We start from the raw sequence: 15,179 nt of genomic DNA, 5'->3' as shown, positions 1-15,179 counted from the left end.
AGTTGACCTTGGTACGCTAACTGTAGAACAGATCAAATATGTGGACTGACTGGGGCTCCCTGAGGAGAGGTTTGAAAACCACTGACATAGCCTATAAACTCACTTTAAAACTATTGGGGACTGACAAACACACACCTATTCAATCCATCTTGTATATTTAATTAGAGACGAACAGACTCTGTGTAGGTCTATGAGACGCGTTTCCTGTAAGACCGTTTAGCCTAGAGGCATCGTCTCCCAATGCAGTCATGCAGACAACTGTTGGTTCTTTAGTCTGGACTCTGGAGAGACCCACCTAAGACGTGTTCATATGCAGAAATCCAAAATAATACCATTTCCAAATCTGTGTATGTATTACAACCAATAAAGCGTGTTCGCGTTTCCCAAAAGCAGCGGGAATGTGAACAAAGAGCGATGTGCTTGAGATACGCAGAAAAAAGAAAAAAACTCTACCTTAAATAAACTGCCGTCCGCGTATGTCTGCTGTGGGTGAACTGAAGGGGACGCCATCTTCGTCGGTCCACCTTAAGCGCACAATGTGGCCAACGCATGCGCACATCGAGCCTTCCGTTGTTCACTCTCCGCTCTGCCGGGCTCGCTCTCTGCTCGCGCTGGGTCGGTATAGGAGAGCGACTTACAGCGTCACTTCAGAAACAACAAGAGAGAAAAGACGCACTCGGCCAAACCCAAACTCAACCGCCGGGAAAACAACAACAACAACAATGTCCGAATCCAAGTACCGGGACTGGATCCTCGAGACCATCGACTCTCTACGCTCACGGAAAGCCCGACCGGACCTTGAGAGAATATGTCGTATGGTCCGGAGAAGACACGGCTCGGATCCAGACAGAACCCGAGAGGAACTGGAGAAACTGATCCAGGAGCAAACAGTGCTCAAAGTTAGCTACAAGGGCTCCATATCCTACAGGAATGCGGCGAAGGTGCAGAGAAAGAGTCGAAAGAAGAGTGACTTCACGCCGGGTAGCGGCGGCGGTAGGGAGGTGGAGGGAGAGCAAGCCAAACACTCCAGTTTGAACAACAACGGGGACAGCGCGCACAGCTTTACCGACCTAGAGGAGGTGGAGAGCCGGGACCGAGAGGAGGATTCTGTCTCCGAGCCGAGTGAGTGCCCGGACCCCCGGCCCGAAACCCCGGGTATCACCTCCGAGAAAAAACAAAAGCTTTTTCCACTGAATAGCGGAAACGGCCCTGGCTACTGCCCGGGTTGTGGCGAAACGGGCTGTGCTGCCGGGAGAGGCTGCAGTGGGAAAGCAAGTGCGTCAAAAGACAAGAGATTAGGAGAAAGAGGAGGAGGAGATCAGGAGGGGGGTGGCAGCAGTGCTTTGGCCGGCAACCACGAAACAAAACCGGGCCAAGATGGGAGCGGCGCTCCGAGCAAAGCAAAGGGGGTCTGGGGTGGAGGAGGTGGGGTGGAGACGACGGGGCAGGAGGGCAGCAGTAGCTGCGTCGGTGTTGCTGCTGAAACGGAAAATAAAATGAGCCAGGGAAGCGCCAGTTCAAGTTCCAGCAGCAACAGCCACCTCCTGCGGCCGAAACAGCTTCAGCCAGAATCCCCACCTGTCAAACCCAAACTCCGGGCCGGACGAGGTGAGGGGAATCCGGGGTTCGGGGGCAGCGGGCAAACCAGCTCGGATTTGGGCGAAAGACTGATCGCCTCCGTCCGCAGACTAGCCGAGCAGAACCGAGCCTCCGCGTTAAGAGGGGAGACCCGCGGGGGCCACAAGCCACTGGGACTGAAGGAGATCCTGGGTTACCTGACCAGCCAAGACGGCCTCTCATCTGAGGGTAAGCTGACCCGCAACAGGGTCAAGGTGGTTCTGGAGAGAGAGGTGGCGAGAGGTCGGCTGCGGAGGACCCGGTGTGGGAACATCACTCTCCCGGTGAGGGGAGTGGAGGCAGCGCCAACCCCAGCGAAGCCACCCGGCCCCGCTAACAGACTGCTGAAGAGCGCACTGCAGGATAAGCACATTGGGAAAAAGGTAACTTAATATTTCCAACACGTCCTATAGACTACACAGAGAGAGGAAGAGCAGAACAGACTCACTACACCCTGTCTGCTTATTAATTAATGATCAAGATATCAGATGTCTTTCTCTTTTCTCCCTGGATGTAATCCCAGATTCTCTCTCATTCAGCCTAAATCAGCTAAATCGCATGTAAAAACTATTCTGAAGGCAAATCTATCATTTGCCCTACATTAATCTTGGGTTTAAAATGACGTTTCTGGGCTGGTGTGTTTTGTGTGAACGGTAGCCAATGGTAACGTGAACCAGTGCGCTTGCAGAACAGACATCCTGATTTTTTTGTCCTCGACACGCAACTGTGTCTTGCTGCCTGCTCGCTGTTTCCTGTAGGGCTCCACTGCCATCCAGGCAGCACAAAATGTGCGGGCTTTCAACAGCGCTCTCTCGTCCGCTCGCTTCTCTTGTTCCAGACTCACCGCACACACAGGAGCACGTCGAGAGAGGGCGACCATAATGCGCTGTAGTGGTTTCTCTGTGTTTGACGCGGTGAAAGTTCGGCTATAGGCTACCGTCCCTATATCATAGACTGTGTCTAGCTGGCTGTACATTATGCAGACATACGTACGGACGGGGGCGTTACGTGGTTAATTCGGTGGAATAGTTTGTGAAAATGAAAGCATGCTTTCCACGTCGGAAAGTCTGTCTGCGCCAAGGCTGTATTCGCATCACAGCAGCTTGTCCCCCCCCCCCCGTTATAATCTTCTTAGTTCCGTTCTTTTCTCTCTCCCTCTATCCCCGCCTCTATCTCTCATGTTTCGTTCCTCATTACGCCCTTTCTAGGCGGCTACCTTTTTTAACGGAACAAACGCATGCTCTCTCTCTCTGTCATGTAACTGTAGCCATATGCACACCCAGTCACCAAGCAAGACGCACTGATTCTCTCATGAAATGTTATATTGATTGTAAAACCGAGCGGGCAGTGCGTGTATTTAAGCCGAACACGGGACTGTTGTGGCGGGTCTAGCGCTGTCGATGCAGCCGGTTGCTGCCTGGGTCATTACAAAGGACGCGCCGTCTGCGCCTAACTCGAGCCGCGCTGCCTGTCTGTAATGAACCAGTGGACAAAAGAGGTCGCAGTAATGTAGGGAGGGAGAGAGAGGAACAAACATGCGCGCGTCAAAGTATGATTCAGCCTATTTCGCCGCTATACGTTAAACGAGTGAGCGACTGTTGCCTACCTAGTTATGTAGCCTGTTTCCTGAAAATAAAGACATGTCTGACTGTATTTCACATATTCCTTTCTTACTCTGTTAACTCTGATCTGTTCATTCTTACTATGCTGAAACTGTAAAACCCGCAACTGAATTCTCTCTCTCTGAACCCTCCCACCCCTCTCTCTGTCTTCCTAGGAGGTGAAAGAGGAGGAGCCAATGGAGACAGAGAGTGGAGAGGAGGAGGAGGATGAAGAGGAGAAGGGAACAGGGGATGCTGAGGATGGGGGGCAGAGTGACACCCAAACCTCAGGGGGTGAGGAGGGTTCTAAGGGGGGGACTTGCCCTGCCCCGGTTCCCATGGAAACGGAACCCAGGAATGGTGATGACATCACTGGAGGTTCTGAGGGACAGGCGGGGGTGAAGCAGGAGGACAAACAACCGGAACACACAACCAATACGGTCTCTCCAGAGCAGATACACACAGACACACAGGTACAGGCTTCCCCTTCACATCTTTCTATGTATTTGTCTCTGTTTCTGTTTCTTGCTTTTGATTTCCCTTTTTCATATTGAGTCATTTCCTGGGAAAATCACTCTGTCTGTCTCCCTCTGTCTGTCTCCCTCTGCCTGTCTCCCTCTGTCTGTCTCCCTCTGTCTGTCTCCCTCTGTCTGCCTCTGTCTGTCTCCCTCTGTCTGTCTCTCTCTGTCTCCCTCTGTCTGTCTGCCTCTGTCTGTCTCCCTCTGTCTCCCTCTATCTGTCTCCGTCTGTCTGTCTCCGTCTGTCTGTCTCCCTCTGTCTGTCTCCCTCTGTCTGTCTCCCTCTGTCTGTCTCCCTCTGTCTGTCTCTCTCTCTCTGTCTCCCTCCCGCTGTCTGTCTCTCTCTGTCTGTCTCCCTCTGTCTGTCTCTTTCTGTCTGTCTCCCTCTGTCTCTCTCTGTGTCTGTCTCCCTCTGTCTGTCTCCCTCTGTCTGTCTCCCTCTGTCCGTCTCTCTCTGTCTGTCTCTCTCTGTCTGTCTGTCTCCCTCTGTCTGTCTCCCTCTGTCTGTCTCCCTCTGTCTGTCTCTCTGTCTGTCTCTCTCTGTCTGTCTCCCTCTGTCTCCCTCTGTCTGTCTCTCTCTGTCTCCCTCTGTCTGTCTCTCTTTGTCTGTCTCTCTCTGTCTCCCTCTCTCTGTCTGTCTGTCCCTCTGTCTCCCTCTGTCTGTCTCTGTCTGTCTCTGTCTGTCTGTCTCCCTCTGTCTCCCTCTCTCTGTCTGTCTCCCTCTGTCTGTCTCTGTCTGTCTCTGTCTGTCTGTCTCCCTCTGTCTCCCTCTCTCTGTCTGTCTCCCTCTGCCTGTCTCTCTCTGTCTGTCTCTCTCAATTCAAGGGCTTTATTGGCATGGGAAACATATATTAACAGTGCCAAAGCAAGTTAAATAGATAATAAACAAAAGTGAAATAAACAATAAAAAATGAACAGTAAACATTACACTCACAAAAGTTCCAAAGTAATAAAGACATTTCAAATGTCATTATGACTATATACAGTGTTGTAACAATGTGCAAATAGTTAGTCTCTCTCTCTCTCTCTCTCTCTCTCAGGATCAGAATGTGGTACAGTCAGAGAGAGAGAGCCACACTTCCTCTGTCCACAACCACAACTGTGAGTTCTGCTTTACAACGCCTGAGTGTGTGGGAGTGCATGTTCATACGTGTGCAGTGCTAACCCCTCTGTGTGTGTGCAGTGCTAACCCCTCTGTGTGTGTGTGTGCAGTGTTAACCCCTCTGTGTGTGTGCAGTGCTAACCCCTCTGTGTGTGTGCAGTGCTAACCCCTCTGTGTGTGTGCAGTGCTAATCCCTGTGTGTGTGTGTGCAGTGTTAACCCCTTTGTGTGTGTGTGTGCAGTGCTAACCCCTCTGTGTGTGTGCAGTGTTAACCCCTCTGTGTGTGTGCAGTGTTAACCCCTCTCTGTGTGTGTATTCCTAACCCCTCTGTGTGTGTGCAGTGCTAATCCCCCTGTGTGTGTGCAGTGCTAACCCCTCTGTGTGTGTGCGGTGCTAACCCCTCTGTGTGTGTGCAGTGCTAACCCCTCTGTGTGTGTGTGTGTGTGTGCAGTGCTAACCCCTCTGTGTGTGTGCAGTGCTAACCCCTCTGTGTGTGTGCAGTGTTAACCCCTCTGTGTGTGTGCGGTGCTAACCCCTCTGTGTGTGTGTGTGTGTGTGTGTGTGTGTGCAGTGCTAACCCCTCTGTGTGTGTGCAGTGTTAACCCTTCTGTGTGTGTGCAGTGCTAACCCCTCTGTGTGTGTGCAGTGCTAACCCCTCTGTGTGTGTGCAGCGCTAACCCCTCTGTGTGTGTGCAGCGCTAACCCCTCTGTGTGTGTGCAGTGCTAACCCCTCTGTGTGTGTGCAGTGCTAACCCCTCTGTGTGTGTGCAGTGCTAACCCCTCTGTGTGTGTGCAGTGCTAACCCCTCTGTGTGTGTGTATTCCTAACCCCTCTGTGTGTGTGCAGTGCTAACCCCTCTGTGTGTGTGCAGTGCTAACCCCTCTGTGTGTGTGCAGTGCTAACCCCTCTGTGTGTGTGTATTCCTAACCCCTCTGTGTGTGTGCAGTGCTAACCCCTCTGTGTGTGTGCAGTGCTAACCCCTCTGTGTGTGTGCAGTGCTAAACCCTCTGTGTGTGTGCAGTGCTAACCCCTCTGTGTGTGTGCAGTGCTAACCCCTCTGTGTGTGTGCAGTGCTAACCCCTCTGTGTGTGTGCAGTGCTAACCCCTCTGTGTGTGTGCAGTGCTAACCCCTCTGTGTGTGTGTGCAGTGCTAACCCCTCTCCTCCGTTCCAGCAGGTTCGGCCTGTAAGACAGAGGTGGGTGTGTCCTCCTGTCTCCTCACTCCCACCGCCTCACCTAGAGACTCTGGCCTGGCAGAGGAGAGAGGGATGAACGGAGGAGTGTGAGTATCACCTCAGAGAGAGAGAGAGAGAGAGAGGGTGGGAAGGAGGTAGGAGGAGAGAGAGAAGGGAGGAGCAGATGAGAGACAGAGGGGATGAATGAAGCAAGGAGAGTCAATATATTTCACATGAATGAGAGATGAGTAAATGAGGAAGTCTGAGTGAGCTGGAGGAAAGAGGGATGAGGGAGGAGCAGAAGAGTGTATGGGATGAGGGAGGGAGGAGCAGATGAGTGTATGGGATGAGGGAGGGAGGAGCAGATGAGTGTATGCGATGGAGGGAGGGAGGGAGGAGCAGATGAGTGTATGGGAAGAGGGAGGGAGGAGAAGATGAGTGTATGGGATGAGGGAGGGAGGAGAAGATGAGTGTGGGAGGGAGGGAGGGAGGAGCAGATGAGTGTATGGGAGGAGGGAGGGAGGAGAAGATGAGTGTATGGGATGGAGGGAGGGAGGGAGGGAGGGAGGGAGGGAGGGAGGGAGGGAGGGAGGGAGGGAGGAGCAGATGAGTTAAGGGGATGGAGGGAGGGAGGGAGGGAGGGAGGAGCAGATGAGTGTATGGGATGAAGGAGGGAGGGAGGAGCAGATGAGTGTATGGGAGGAGGGAGGGAGGAGAAGATGAGTGTATGGGATGGAGGGAGGGAGGGAGGGAGGAGCAGATGAGTTAAGGGGATGAAGGGAGGGAGGGAGGGAGTGAGGGAGGGAGGGAGGAGAAGATGAGTGTATGGGATGAGGGAGGGAGGAGCAGGTGAGTGTATGGGATGAAGGAGGGAGGAGCAGGTGAGTGTATGGGATGAGGTAGGGAGGGAGGAGCAGATGAGTGTATGGGATGAGGGAGGGAGGAGCAGGTGAGTGTATGGGATGAGGGAGGGAGGGAGGAGCAGATGAGTGTATGGGATGAAGGAGGGAGGGAGGAGCAGATGAGTGTATGGGATGAAGGAGGGAGGAGCAGATGAGTGTATGGGATGAGGGAGGGAGGGAGGAGCAGATGAGTGTATGGGATGAAGGAGTGAGGGAGGAGCAGGTGAGTGTATGGGATGAGGGAGGAAGGGAGGGAGGAGCAGATGAGTGTATGGGATGAGGGAGGGAGGGAGGAGCAGATGAGTGTATGGGATGAAGGAGGGAGGGAGGAGCAGATGAGTGTATGGGATGAAGGAGGGAGGGAGGAGCAGGTGAGTGTATGGGATGAAGGAGTGAGGAAGGAGCAGGTGAGTGTATGGGATGAGGGAGGAAGGGAGGGAGGAGCAGATGAGTGTATGGGATGAAGGAGGGAGGGAGGAGCAGATGAGTGTATGGGATGAAGGAGGGAGAGAGGAGCAGATGAGTGTATTGGATGAGGGAGGGAGGAGCAGATGAATGTATGGGATGAGGGAGGGAGGGAGGAGCAGATGAGTGTATGGGATGAGGGAGGAGAAGATGAGTGTATGGGATGAAGGAGAGAGGGAGGAGCAGATGAGTGTATGCGATGGAGGGAGGGAGGGAGGAGCAGATGAGTGTATGGGATGAGGGAGGGAGGAGCAGGTGAGTGTATGGGATGAAGGAGTGAGGAAGGAGCAGGTGAGTGTATGGGATGAGGGAGGAAGGGAGGGAGGAGCAGATGAGTGTATGGGATGAAGGAGGGAGGGAGGAGCAGATGAGTGTATGGGATGAGGGAGGGAGGAGCAGATGAATGTATGGGATGAAGGAGGGAGAGAGGAGCAGATGAGTGTATGGGATGAGGGAGGGAGGAGCAGATGAGTGTATGGGATGAAGGAGGGAGGGAGGAGCAGATGAGTGTATGGGATGAAGGAGGAAGGGATGAGCAGATGAGTGTATGGGATGAGGGAGGGAGGGAGGAGCAGATGAGTGTATGGGATGAGGGAGGGAGGGAGGAGCAGATGAATGTATGGGATGAGGGAGGGAGGGAGGAGCAGATGAGTGTATGGGATGAGGGAGGAAGGGAGGGAGGGAGGGAGGAGCAGATGAGTGTATGGGATGAGGGAGGGAGGGAGGAGCAGATGAGTGTATGGGATGAGGGAGGGAGGGAGGAGCAGATGAGTGTATGGGATGAAGGAGGGAGGGAGGAGCAGATGAGTGTATGGGATGAGGGAGGGAGGAGCAGATTAGTGTATGGGATGAGGGAGGGAGGGAGGAGCAGATGAGTGTATGGGATGAGGGAGGGAGGGAGGAGCAGATGAGTGTATGGGATGAGGGAGGGAGGGAGGGAGGGAGGAGCAGATGAGTGTATGGGATGAGGGAGGGAGGGAGGAGCAGATGAGTGTATGGGATGAGGGAGGGAGGGAGGAGCAGATGAATGTATGGGATGAGGGTGGGAGGGAGGAGCAGATAAGTGTATGGGATGAAGGAGGAAGGGAGGAGCAGATGAGTGTATGGGATGAGGGAGGGGGGGAGGAGCAGATGAGTGTATGGGATGAGGGAGGGAGGGAGGAGCAGATGAGTGTATGGGATGAAGGAGGGAGGGAGGAGCAGATGAGTGTATGGGATGAGGGAGGAAGGGAGGGAGGAGCAGATGAATGTATGGGATGAAGGAGGGAGGGAGGAGCAGATGAGTGTATGGGATGAGGGAGGAAGGGAGGGAGGAGCAGATGAATGTATGGGATGAGGGAGGGAGGGAGGAGCAGATGAGTGTATGGGATGAGGGAGGGAGGGAGGAGCAGATGAGTGTATGGGATGAGGGAGGGAGGGAGGAGCAGATGAGTGTATGGGATGAAGGAGGGAGGGAGGAGCAGATGAGTGTATGGGATGAGGGAGGAAGGGAGGGAGGAGCAGATGAATGTATGGGATGAGGGAGGGAGGGAGGAGCAGATGAGTGTATGGGATGAGGGAGGGAGGGAGGAGCAGATGAGTGTATGGGATGAAGGAGGGAGGGAGGAGCAGATGAGTGTATGGGATGAGGGAGGAAGGGAGGGAGGAGCAGATGAATGTATGGGATGAGGGAGGGAGGGAGGGAGGAGCAGATGAATGTATGGGATGAGGGAGGGAGGAGCAGATGAATGTATGGGATGAGGGAGGGAGGAGCAGATGAGTGTATGGGATGAGGGAGGTAGGAGATGCAGTGTGTGTGAAACATGAAAGTATAGTCTAGTCCCTTTAACTAAATTACAGTTACAAGTTGCAAACACTTTAATTCTCTCCCCCCCACCCCCCCCCCCCCCCCCCCCCTCTTTTTCTAGGTTTGTGAAGTCTGAGCTGGGCAGTCTAAACCCAGTCAACTGGACAGTGTCTGATGTGGTCTGTTATTTCACAACAGCAGGGTTTCCAGAACAGGCCTTAGCCTTCAGGACTCAGGTGAGATGAGACAGACAGCAGGGTTCCAGAACAGGCCTTAGCCTTCAGGACTCAGGTGAGATGAGACAGACAGCAGGGTTCCAGAACAGGCCTTCAGGACTCAGGTGAGATGAGACAGACAGCAATGTTCCAGAACAGGCCTTCAGGTGAGATGAGACAGACAGCAGGCTTCCAGAACAGGCCTTCAGGACTCAGGTGAGATGAGACAGACAGCAGGGTTCAGAACAGGCCTTCAGGACTCAGGTGAGATGAGACAGACAGCAGGCCTTCAGGACTCAGGTGAGATGAGACAGACAGCAGGGTTCCAGAACAGGCCTTAGCCTTCAGGACTCAGGTGAGATGAGACAGAGAGCAGGGTTCCAGAACAGGCCTTCAGGTGAGATGAGACAGACAGCAGGGTTCCAGAACAGGCCTTCAGGATTCAGGTGAGATGAGACAGACAGCAGGCTTCCAGAACAGGCCTTCAGGACTCAGGTGAGATGAGACAGACAGCAGGGTTCCAGAACAGGCCTTCAGGACTCAGGTGAGATGAGACAGACAACAATGTTCCAGAACAGGCCTTCAGGACTCAGGTGAGATAAGACAGACAGCAGGCTTCCAGAACAGGCCTTCAGTACTCAGGTGAGATGAGACAGACAGCAGGGTTCCAGAACAGGCCTTCAGGACTCAGGTGAGATGAGACAGACAACAATGTTCCAGAACAGGCCTTCAGGACTCAGGTGAGATGAGACAGACAGCAGGGTTCCAGAACAGGCCTTAGCCTTCAGGACTCAGGTGCGATGAGACAGACAGCAGGGTTCCAGAACAGGCCTTCAGGACTCAGGTGCGATGAGACAGACAGCAGGGTTCCAGAACAGGCCTTCAGGACTCAGGTGAGATGAGACAGACAGCAATGTTCCAGAACAGGCCTTAGCCTTCAGGACTCAGGTGAGATGAGACAGACAGCAGGCCTTCAGGATTCAGGTGAGATGAGACAGACAGCAGGGTTCCAGAACAGGCCTTAGCCTTCAGGACTCAGGTGAGATGAGACAGACAGCAGGGTTCCAGAACAGGCCTTAGCCTTCAGGACTCAGGTGAGATGAGACAGACAGCAGGGTTCCAGAACAGGCCTTCAGGACTCAGGTGAGATGAGACAGACAGCAGGGTTCCAGAACAGGCCTTCAGGATTCAGGTGAGATGAGACAGACAGCAGGGTTCCAGAACAGGCCTTCAGGACTCAGGTGAGATGAGACAGACAGCAGGGTTCCAGAACAGGCCTTAGCCTTCAGGACTCAGGTGAGATGAGACAGACAGCAGGGTTCCAGAACAGGCCTTAGCCTTCAGGACTCAGGTGAGATGAGACAGACAGCAGGGTTCCAGAACAGGCCTTCAGGACTCAGGTGAGATGAGACAGACAGCAGGGTTCCAGAACAGGCCTTCAGGATTCAGGTGAGATGAGACAGACAGCAGGGTTCCAGAACAGGCCTTCAGGATTCAGGTGAGATGAGACAGACAGCAGGGTTCCAGAACAGGCCTTCAGGATTCAGGTGAGATGAGACAGACAGCAGGGTTCCAGAACAGGCCTTCAGGATTCAGGTGAGATGAGACAGACAGCAGGGTTCCAGAACAGGCCTTCAGGACTCAGGTGAGATGAGACAGACAGCAGGGTTCCAGAACAGGCCTTAGCCTTCAGGACTCAGGTGAGATGAGACAGACAGCAGGGTTCCAGAACCCGGCCTTCAGGACTCAGGTGAGATGAGACAGACAGCAGGGTTCCAGAACAGGCCTTCAGGACTCAGGTGAGATGAGACAGACAGCAGGGTTCCAGAACAGGCCTTCAGGATTCAGGTGAGATGAGACAGACAGCAGGGTTCCAGAACAGGCCTTCAGGACTCAGGTGAGATGAGACAGACAGCAGGGTTCCAGAACAGGCCTTAGCCTTCAGGACTCAGGTGAGATGAGACAGACAGCAGGGTTCCAGAACAGGCCTTCAGGACTCAGGTGAGATGAGACAGACAGCAGGGTTCCAGAACAGGCCTTAGCCTTCAGGATTCAGGTGAGATGAGACAGACAGCAGGGTTCCAGAACAGGCCTTCAGGACTCAGGTGCGATGAGACAGACAGCAGGGTTCCAGAACAGGCCTTCAGGACTCAGGTGCGATGAGACAGACAGCAATGTTCCAGAACAGGCCTTCAGGATTCAGGTGAGATGAGACAGACAGCAGGGTTCCAGAACAGGCCTTAGCCTTCAGGACTCAGGTGAGATGAGACAGACAGCAGGGTTCCAGAACAGGCCTTCAGGACTCAGGTGCGATGAGACAGACAGCAGGGTTCCAGAACAGGCCTTAGCCTTCAGGACTCAGGTGAGATGAGACAGACAGCAGGGTTCCAGAACAGGCCTTCAGGACTCAGGTGCGATGAGACAGACAGCAGGGTTCCAGAACAGGCCTTCAGGACTCAGGTGAGATGAGACAGACAGCAGGGTTCCAGAACAGGCCTTCAGGACTCAGGTGCGATGAGACAGACAGCAGGGTTCCAGAACAGGCCTTCAGGATTCAGGTGAGATGAGACAGACAGCAGGGTTCCAGAACAGGCCTTCAGGACTCAGGTGAGATGAGACAGACAGCAGGGTTCCAGAACAGGCCTTCAGGACTCAGGTGAGATGAGACAGACAGCAATGTTCCAGAACAGGCCTTCAGGACTCAGGTGAGATGAGACAGACAGCAGGGTTCCAGAACATCAGGGATCATCAGAGATTCAGCAATCACACCTGACAACCCTTTAGCAGTGTGACATTGTTGTATTTACTGTGTCGTTACTGTATTGGGTAACTACTATGTGTCTTATCTAGAACTACTTACTATGTAACTACTTCGTGTACCTACTATATTATAACTTTATAACTAAATATATTCTCTCTCTCTCTCTCTCTCTCTCTCTCTCTCTCTCTCTCTCTCTCTCTCTCTCTCTCTCTCTACCCAATCAGGAGATAGATGGGAAGTCCCTCCTCCTGATGCAGCGTAACGATGTCCTGACAGGCCTCTCAATCAGATTAGGCCCCGCCCTGAAGATCTATGAGCGCCATGTGAAGGTTCTGCAGAGAACACACTTTGAAGAGGACGACTGATGACTTTACCTGGAGAGAGACACACACACACTCCTCCTCCTCCTCTCTCAACTTTAACTACGGAACATTCCAATCCCCAAACCCTGACCCCTGAACTCTAAACTGACCAACCCTCTCCTGGACTCTCCTCTCACATCCCCCTGTCCTGGACTCAACTCTACTCTCCTCTTCATCCAACTCTCCTCTCACATCCCCCTCTCCAAGCCACAACTCTCCTCTCCTCCTTCATCCATCTCTCCTCTCACATCCCCCTCTCCAAGCCACAACTCTCCTCTCCTCCTTCATCCATCTCTCCTCTCACATCCCCCTCTCCAAGCCACAACTCTCCTCTCCTCCTTCATCCATCTCTCCTCTCACATCCCCATCTCCTGGACTCAACTCTCCTCTCCTCCTTCATCCATCTCTCCTCTCACATCCCCCTCTCCTGGACTCTCCTCTCCTCCTTCATCCATCTCTCCTCTCACATCCCCCTCTCCTGGACTCTCCTCTCCTTCTTCATCCATCTCTCCTCTCACATCCCCCTCTCCTGGACTCTCCTCTCCTCCTTCATCCATCTCTCCTCTCACATCCCTCTCTCCTGGACTCTTCTCTCCTCTCCTCCTTCATCCATCTCTCCTCTCACATCCCCCTCTCCTGGACTCTCCTCTCCTCCTTCATCCATCTCTCCTCTCACATCCCCCTCTCCTGGACTCTCCTCTCCTCTCCTCCTTCATCCATCTCTCCTCTCACATCCCCCTCTCCAAGCCACATCTCTCCTCTCACATCCCCCTCTCCTGGACTCTCCTCTCCTCCTTCATCCATCTCTCCTCTCACATCCCCCTCTCCAAGCCACATCTCTCCTCTCACATCCCCCTCTCCTGGACTCAACTCTTTGGGAGAGAACACATAGAGAGAGAGAGAGAGAGAGAAGACAATGGAATAGAGAATCCTTGGATTTTTCCCCTGAGGATGTTTTGAAGGACAGACCACCAAACAGAGACGAAGAAGAAATAAGGAAATAGGGAAAGAGAAAGAAGAGAAGAAGTTGCTATTGAATGTGTTTGACAGGCTTTGGTCTGGCATGTGTTTACTTGAGGTAAAGTTCTGCTTTGACCTTTGAACCTTTTTGAAGGACATTAGCCGCTGCTTTAGACTCCTGAACAATCAACCAATCACCTGATCAGTGGCTGTCAGTGAAACATTGGCTTCATTCCAATTCTCTTGACGTGTGTACATGTAACCCCTGGTGGATTTAAAAGGCATGTAATGGTTTCAGTATATGGTGGCCACTGTGTCCACCTGGCTGAAGGGATCCTCCTCACTCAGATCACAGATCCAGGATCAGCTTATCCTCCCCATTTCCAATAGGGGTTTTACAAGCAAAACTGATCATAGATCAGTGTCTAAAGACAACGACATAAACTGGTCTTTTAATGGTTCCCTTTGATTGTTTAAGGAAAACTTCATCCTCCTCTGAGTGTCCCGACTGGCACCCTTTATAGTGCACTGCTTCTGACCAGGGCCTATAGGACTCAGTGCACTGCTTCTGACCAGGGCCTATAGGACTCAGTGCACTGCTTCTGACCAGGGCCTATAGGACTCAGTGCACTGCTTCTGACCAGGGCCTATAGGACTCAGTGCACTGCTTCTGACCAGGGCCTATAGGACTCAGTACACTGCTTCTGACCAGGGCCTATAAGGACTCAGTGCACTGCTTCTGACCAGGGCCTATAGGACTCAGTGCACTGCTTCTGACCAGGGCCTATAGGACTCAGTGCACTGCTTCTGACCAGGGCCTATAGGACTCAGTGCACTGCTTCTGACCAGGGCCTATAGGACTCAGTGCACTGCTTCTGACCAGGGCCTATAGGACTCAGTGCACTGCTTCTGACCAGGACCTATAGGACTCAGTGCACTGCTTCTGACCAGGGCCTATAGGACTCAGTGCACTACTTCTGACCAGGACCTATAGGACTCAGTGCACTGCTTCTGACCAGGGCCTATAGGACTCAGTGCACTGCTTCTGACCAGGGCCTATAGGACTCAGTGCACGGTCCTGGTCAAAAGTAGTGCACTAGGAAATAGGGTGCATTTGGGACACAGTCTGAGTCACCTACTAGGATGCAGGGCAGTGTTCAGGAGTGTCGACAGTGAGCAGCACCTGTGTAACCTCACAGACAGGAAGTCAGTGAGCAGCACCTGTGTAACCTCACAGACAGGAAGTCAGTGAGCAGCACCTGTGTAATCTCACAGACAGGAAGACAGTGAGCAGCACCTGTGTAACCTCACAGACAGGAAGTCAGTGAGCAGCACCTGTGTAACCTCACAGACAGGAAGACAGTGAGCAGCACCTGCGTAACATCACAGACAGGAAGACAGTGAGCAGCACCTGCGTAACCTCACAGACAGGAAGTCAGTGAGCAGCACCTGTGTAACCTCAGACAGGAAGACAGTGAGCAGCACCTGCGTAACCTCACAGACAGGAAGTCAGTGAGCAGCACCTGTGTAACTTCACAGACAGGAAGACAGTGAGCAGCACCTGTGTAACCTCACAGACAGGAAGTCAGTGAGCAGCACCTGCGTAACCTCGCAGACAGGAAGTCAGTGAGTAGCACCTGTGTAACCTCACAGACAGGAAGACAGTGAGCAGCACCTGTGTAACCTCACAGACAGGAAGTCACTGAGCAGCACCT

At 53.1% G+C, this 15,179-nt stretch overlaps 1 protein-coding gene across 3 annotated transcripts; it reads left to right on the top strand.

Moving 5' to 3' along the window:
• The first annotated feature begins 549 nt into the window (after positions 1-549).
• Positions 550-12,732, top strand: LOC118938155 (atherin-like). 3 transcript variants are annotated; one of them, XR_005035413.1, is made up of 7 exons: positions 550-2,000; positions 3,395-3,691; positions 4,777-4,837; positions 6,015-6,120; positions 9,288-9,457; positions 11,383-11,459; positions 11,626-11,663. XR_005035413.1 is itself a non-coding variant. In XM_036939918.1 (6 exons), the coding sequence occupies exons 1-5, from the start codon at positions 723-725 to the stop codon at positions 9,409-9,411; spliced, it is 1,866 nt and encodes a 621-aa protein (XP_036795813.1). In that variant the 5' UTR covers positions 550-722; the 3' UTR covers positions 9,412-9,457; positions 11,383-11,529. The 3 variants fall into 3 exon arrangements, 2 of the variants coding, with proteins under 2 accessions (XP_036795813.1, XP_036795812.1); XM_036939918.1 differs by lacking the exon at positions 11,626-11,663 and having other exon boundaries at positions 11,383-11,529; XM_036939917.1 differs by lacking the exons at positions 11,383-11,459; positions 11,626-11,663 and adding an exon at positions 12,367-12,732 and having other exon boundaries at positions 553-2,000; positions 9,288-9,402.
• The last annotated feature ends 2,447 nt before the right edge of the window (positions 12,733-15,179 follow it).

This window comes from Oncorhynchus mykiss, chromosome 13 (assembly GCF_013265735.2).
Source record: "Oncorhynchus mykiss isolate Arlee chromosome 13, USDA_OmykA_1.1, whole genome shotgun sequence".
Lineage (NCBI taxonomy): Eukaryota > Metazoa > Chordata > Actinopteri > Salmoniformes > Salmonidae > Oncorhynchus > Oncorhynchus mykiss.
The sequence above is the reverse complement of the archived record's forward strand: the minus strand, read 5'-3'. Positions and strand labels throughout refer to the sequence as shown.

Bases quoted from the DNA above. Each gene is read 5' to 3' on its own strand.
- LOC118938155 (XM_036939917.1), top strand. From the start codon at position 723: ATGTCCGAATCCAAGTACCGGGACTGGATCCTCGAGACCATCGACTCT. The intron at 2,001-3,394 runs GTAACTTAATAT...CTGTCTTCCTAG, and splicing joins ATAAGCACATTGGGAAAAAG to GAGGTGAAAGAGGAGGAGCC. The intron at 6,121-9,287 runs GTGAGTATCACC...CTCTTTTTCTAG, and splicing joins AGAGGGATGAACGGAGGAGT to GTTTGTGAAGTCTGAGCTGG.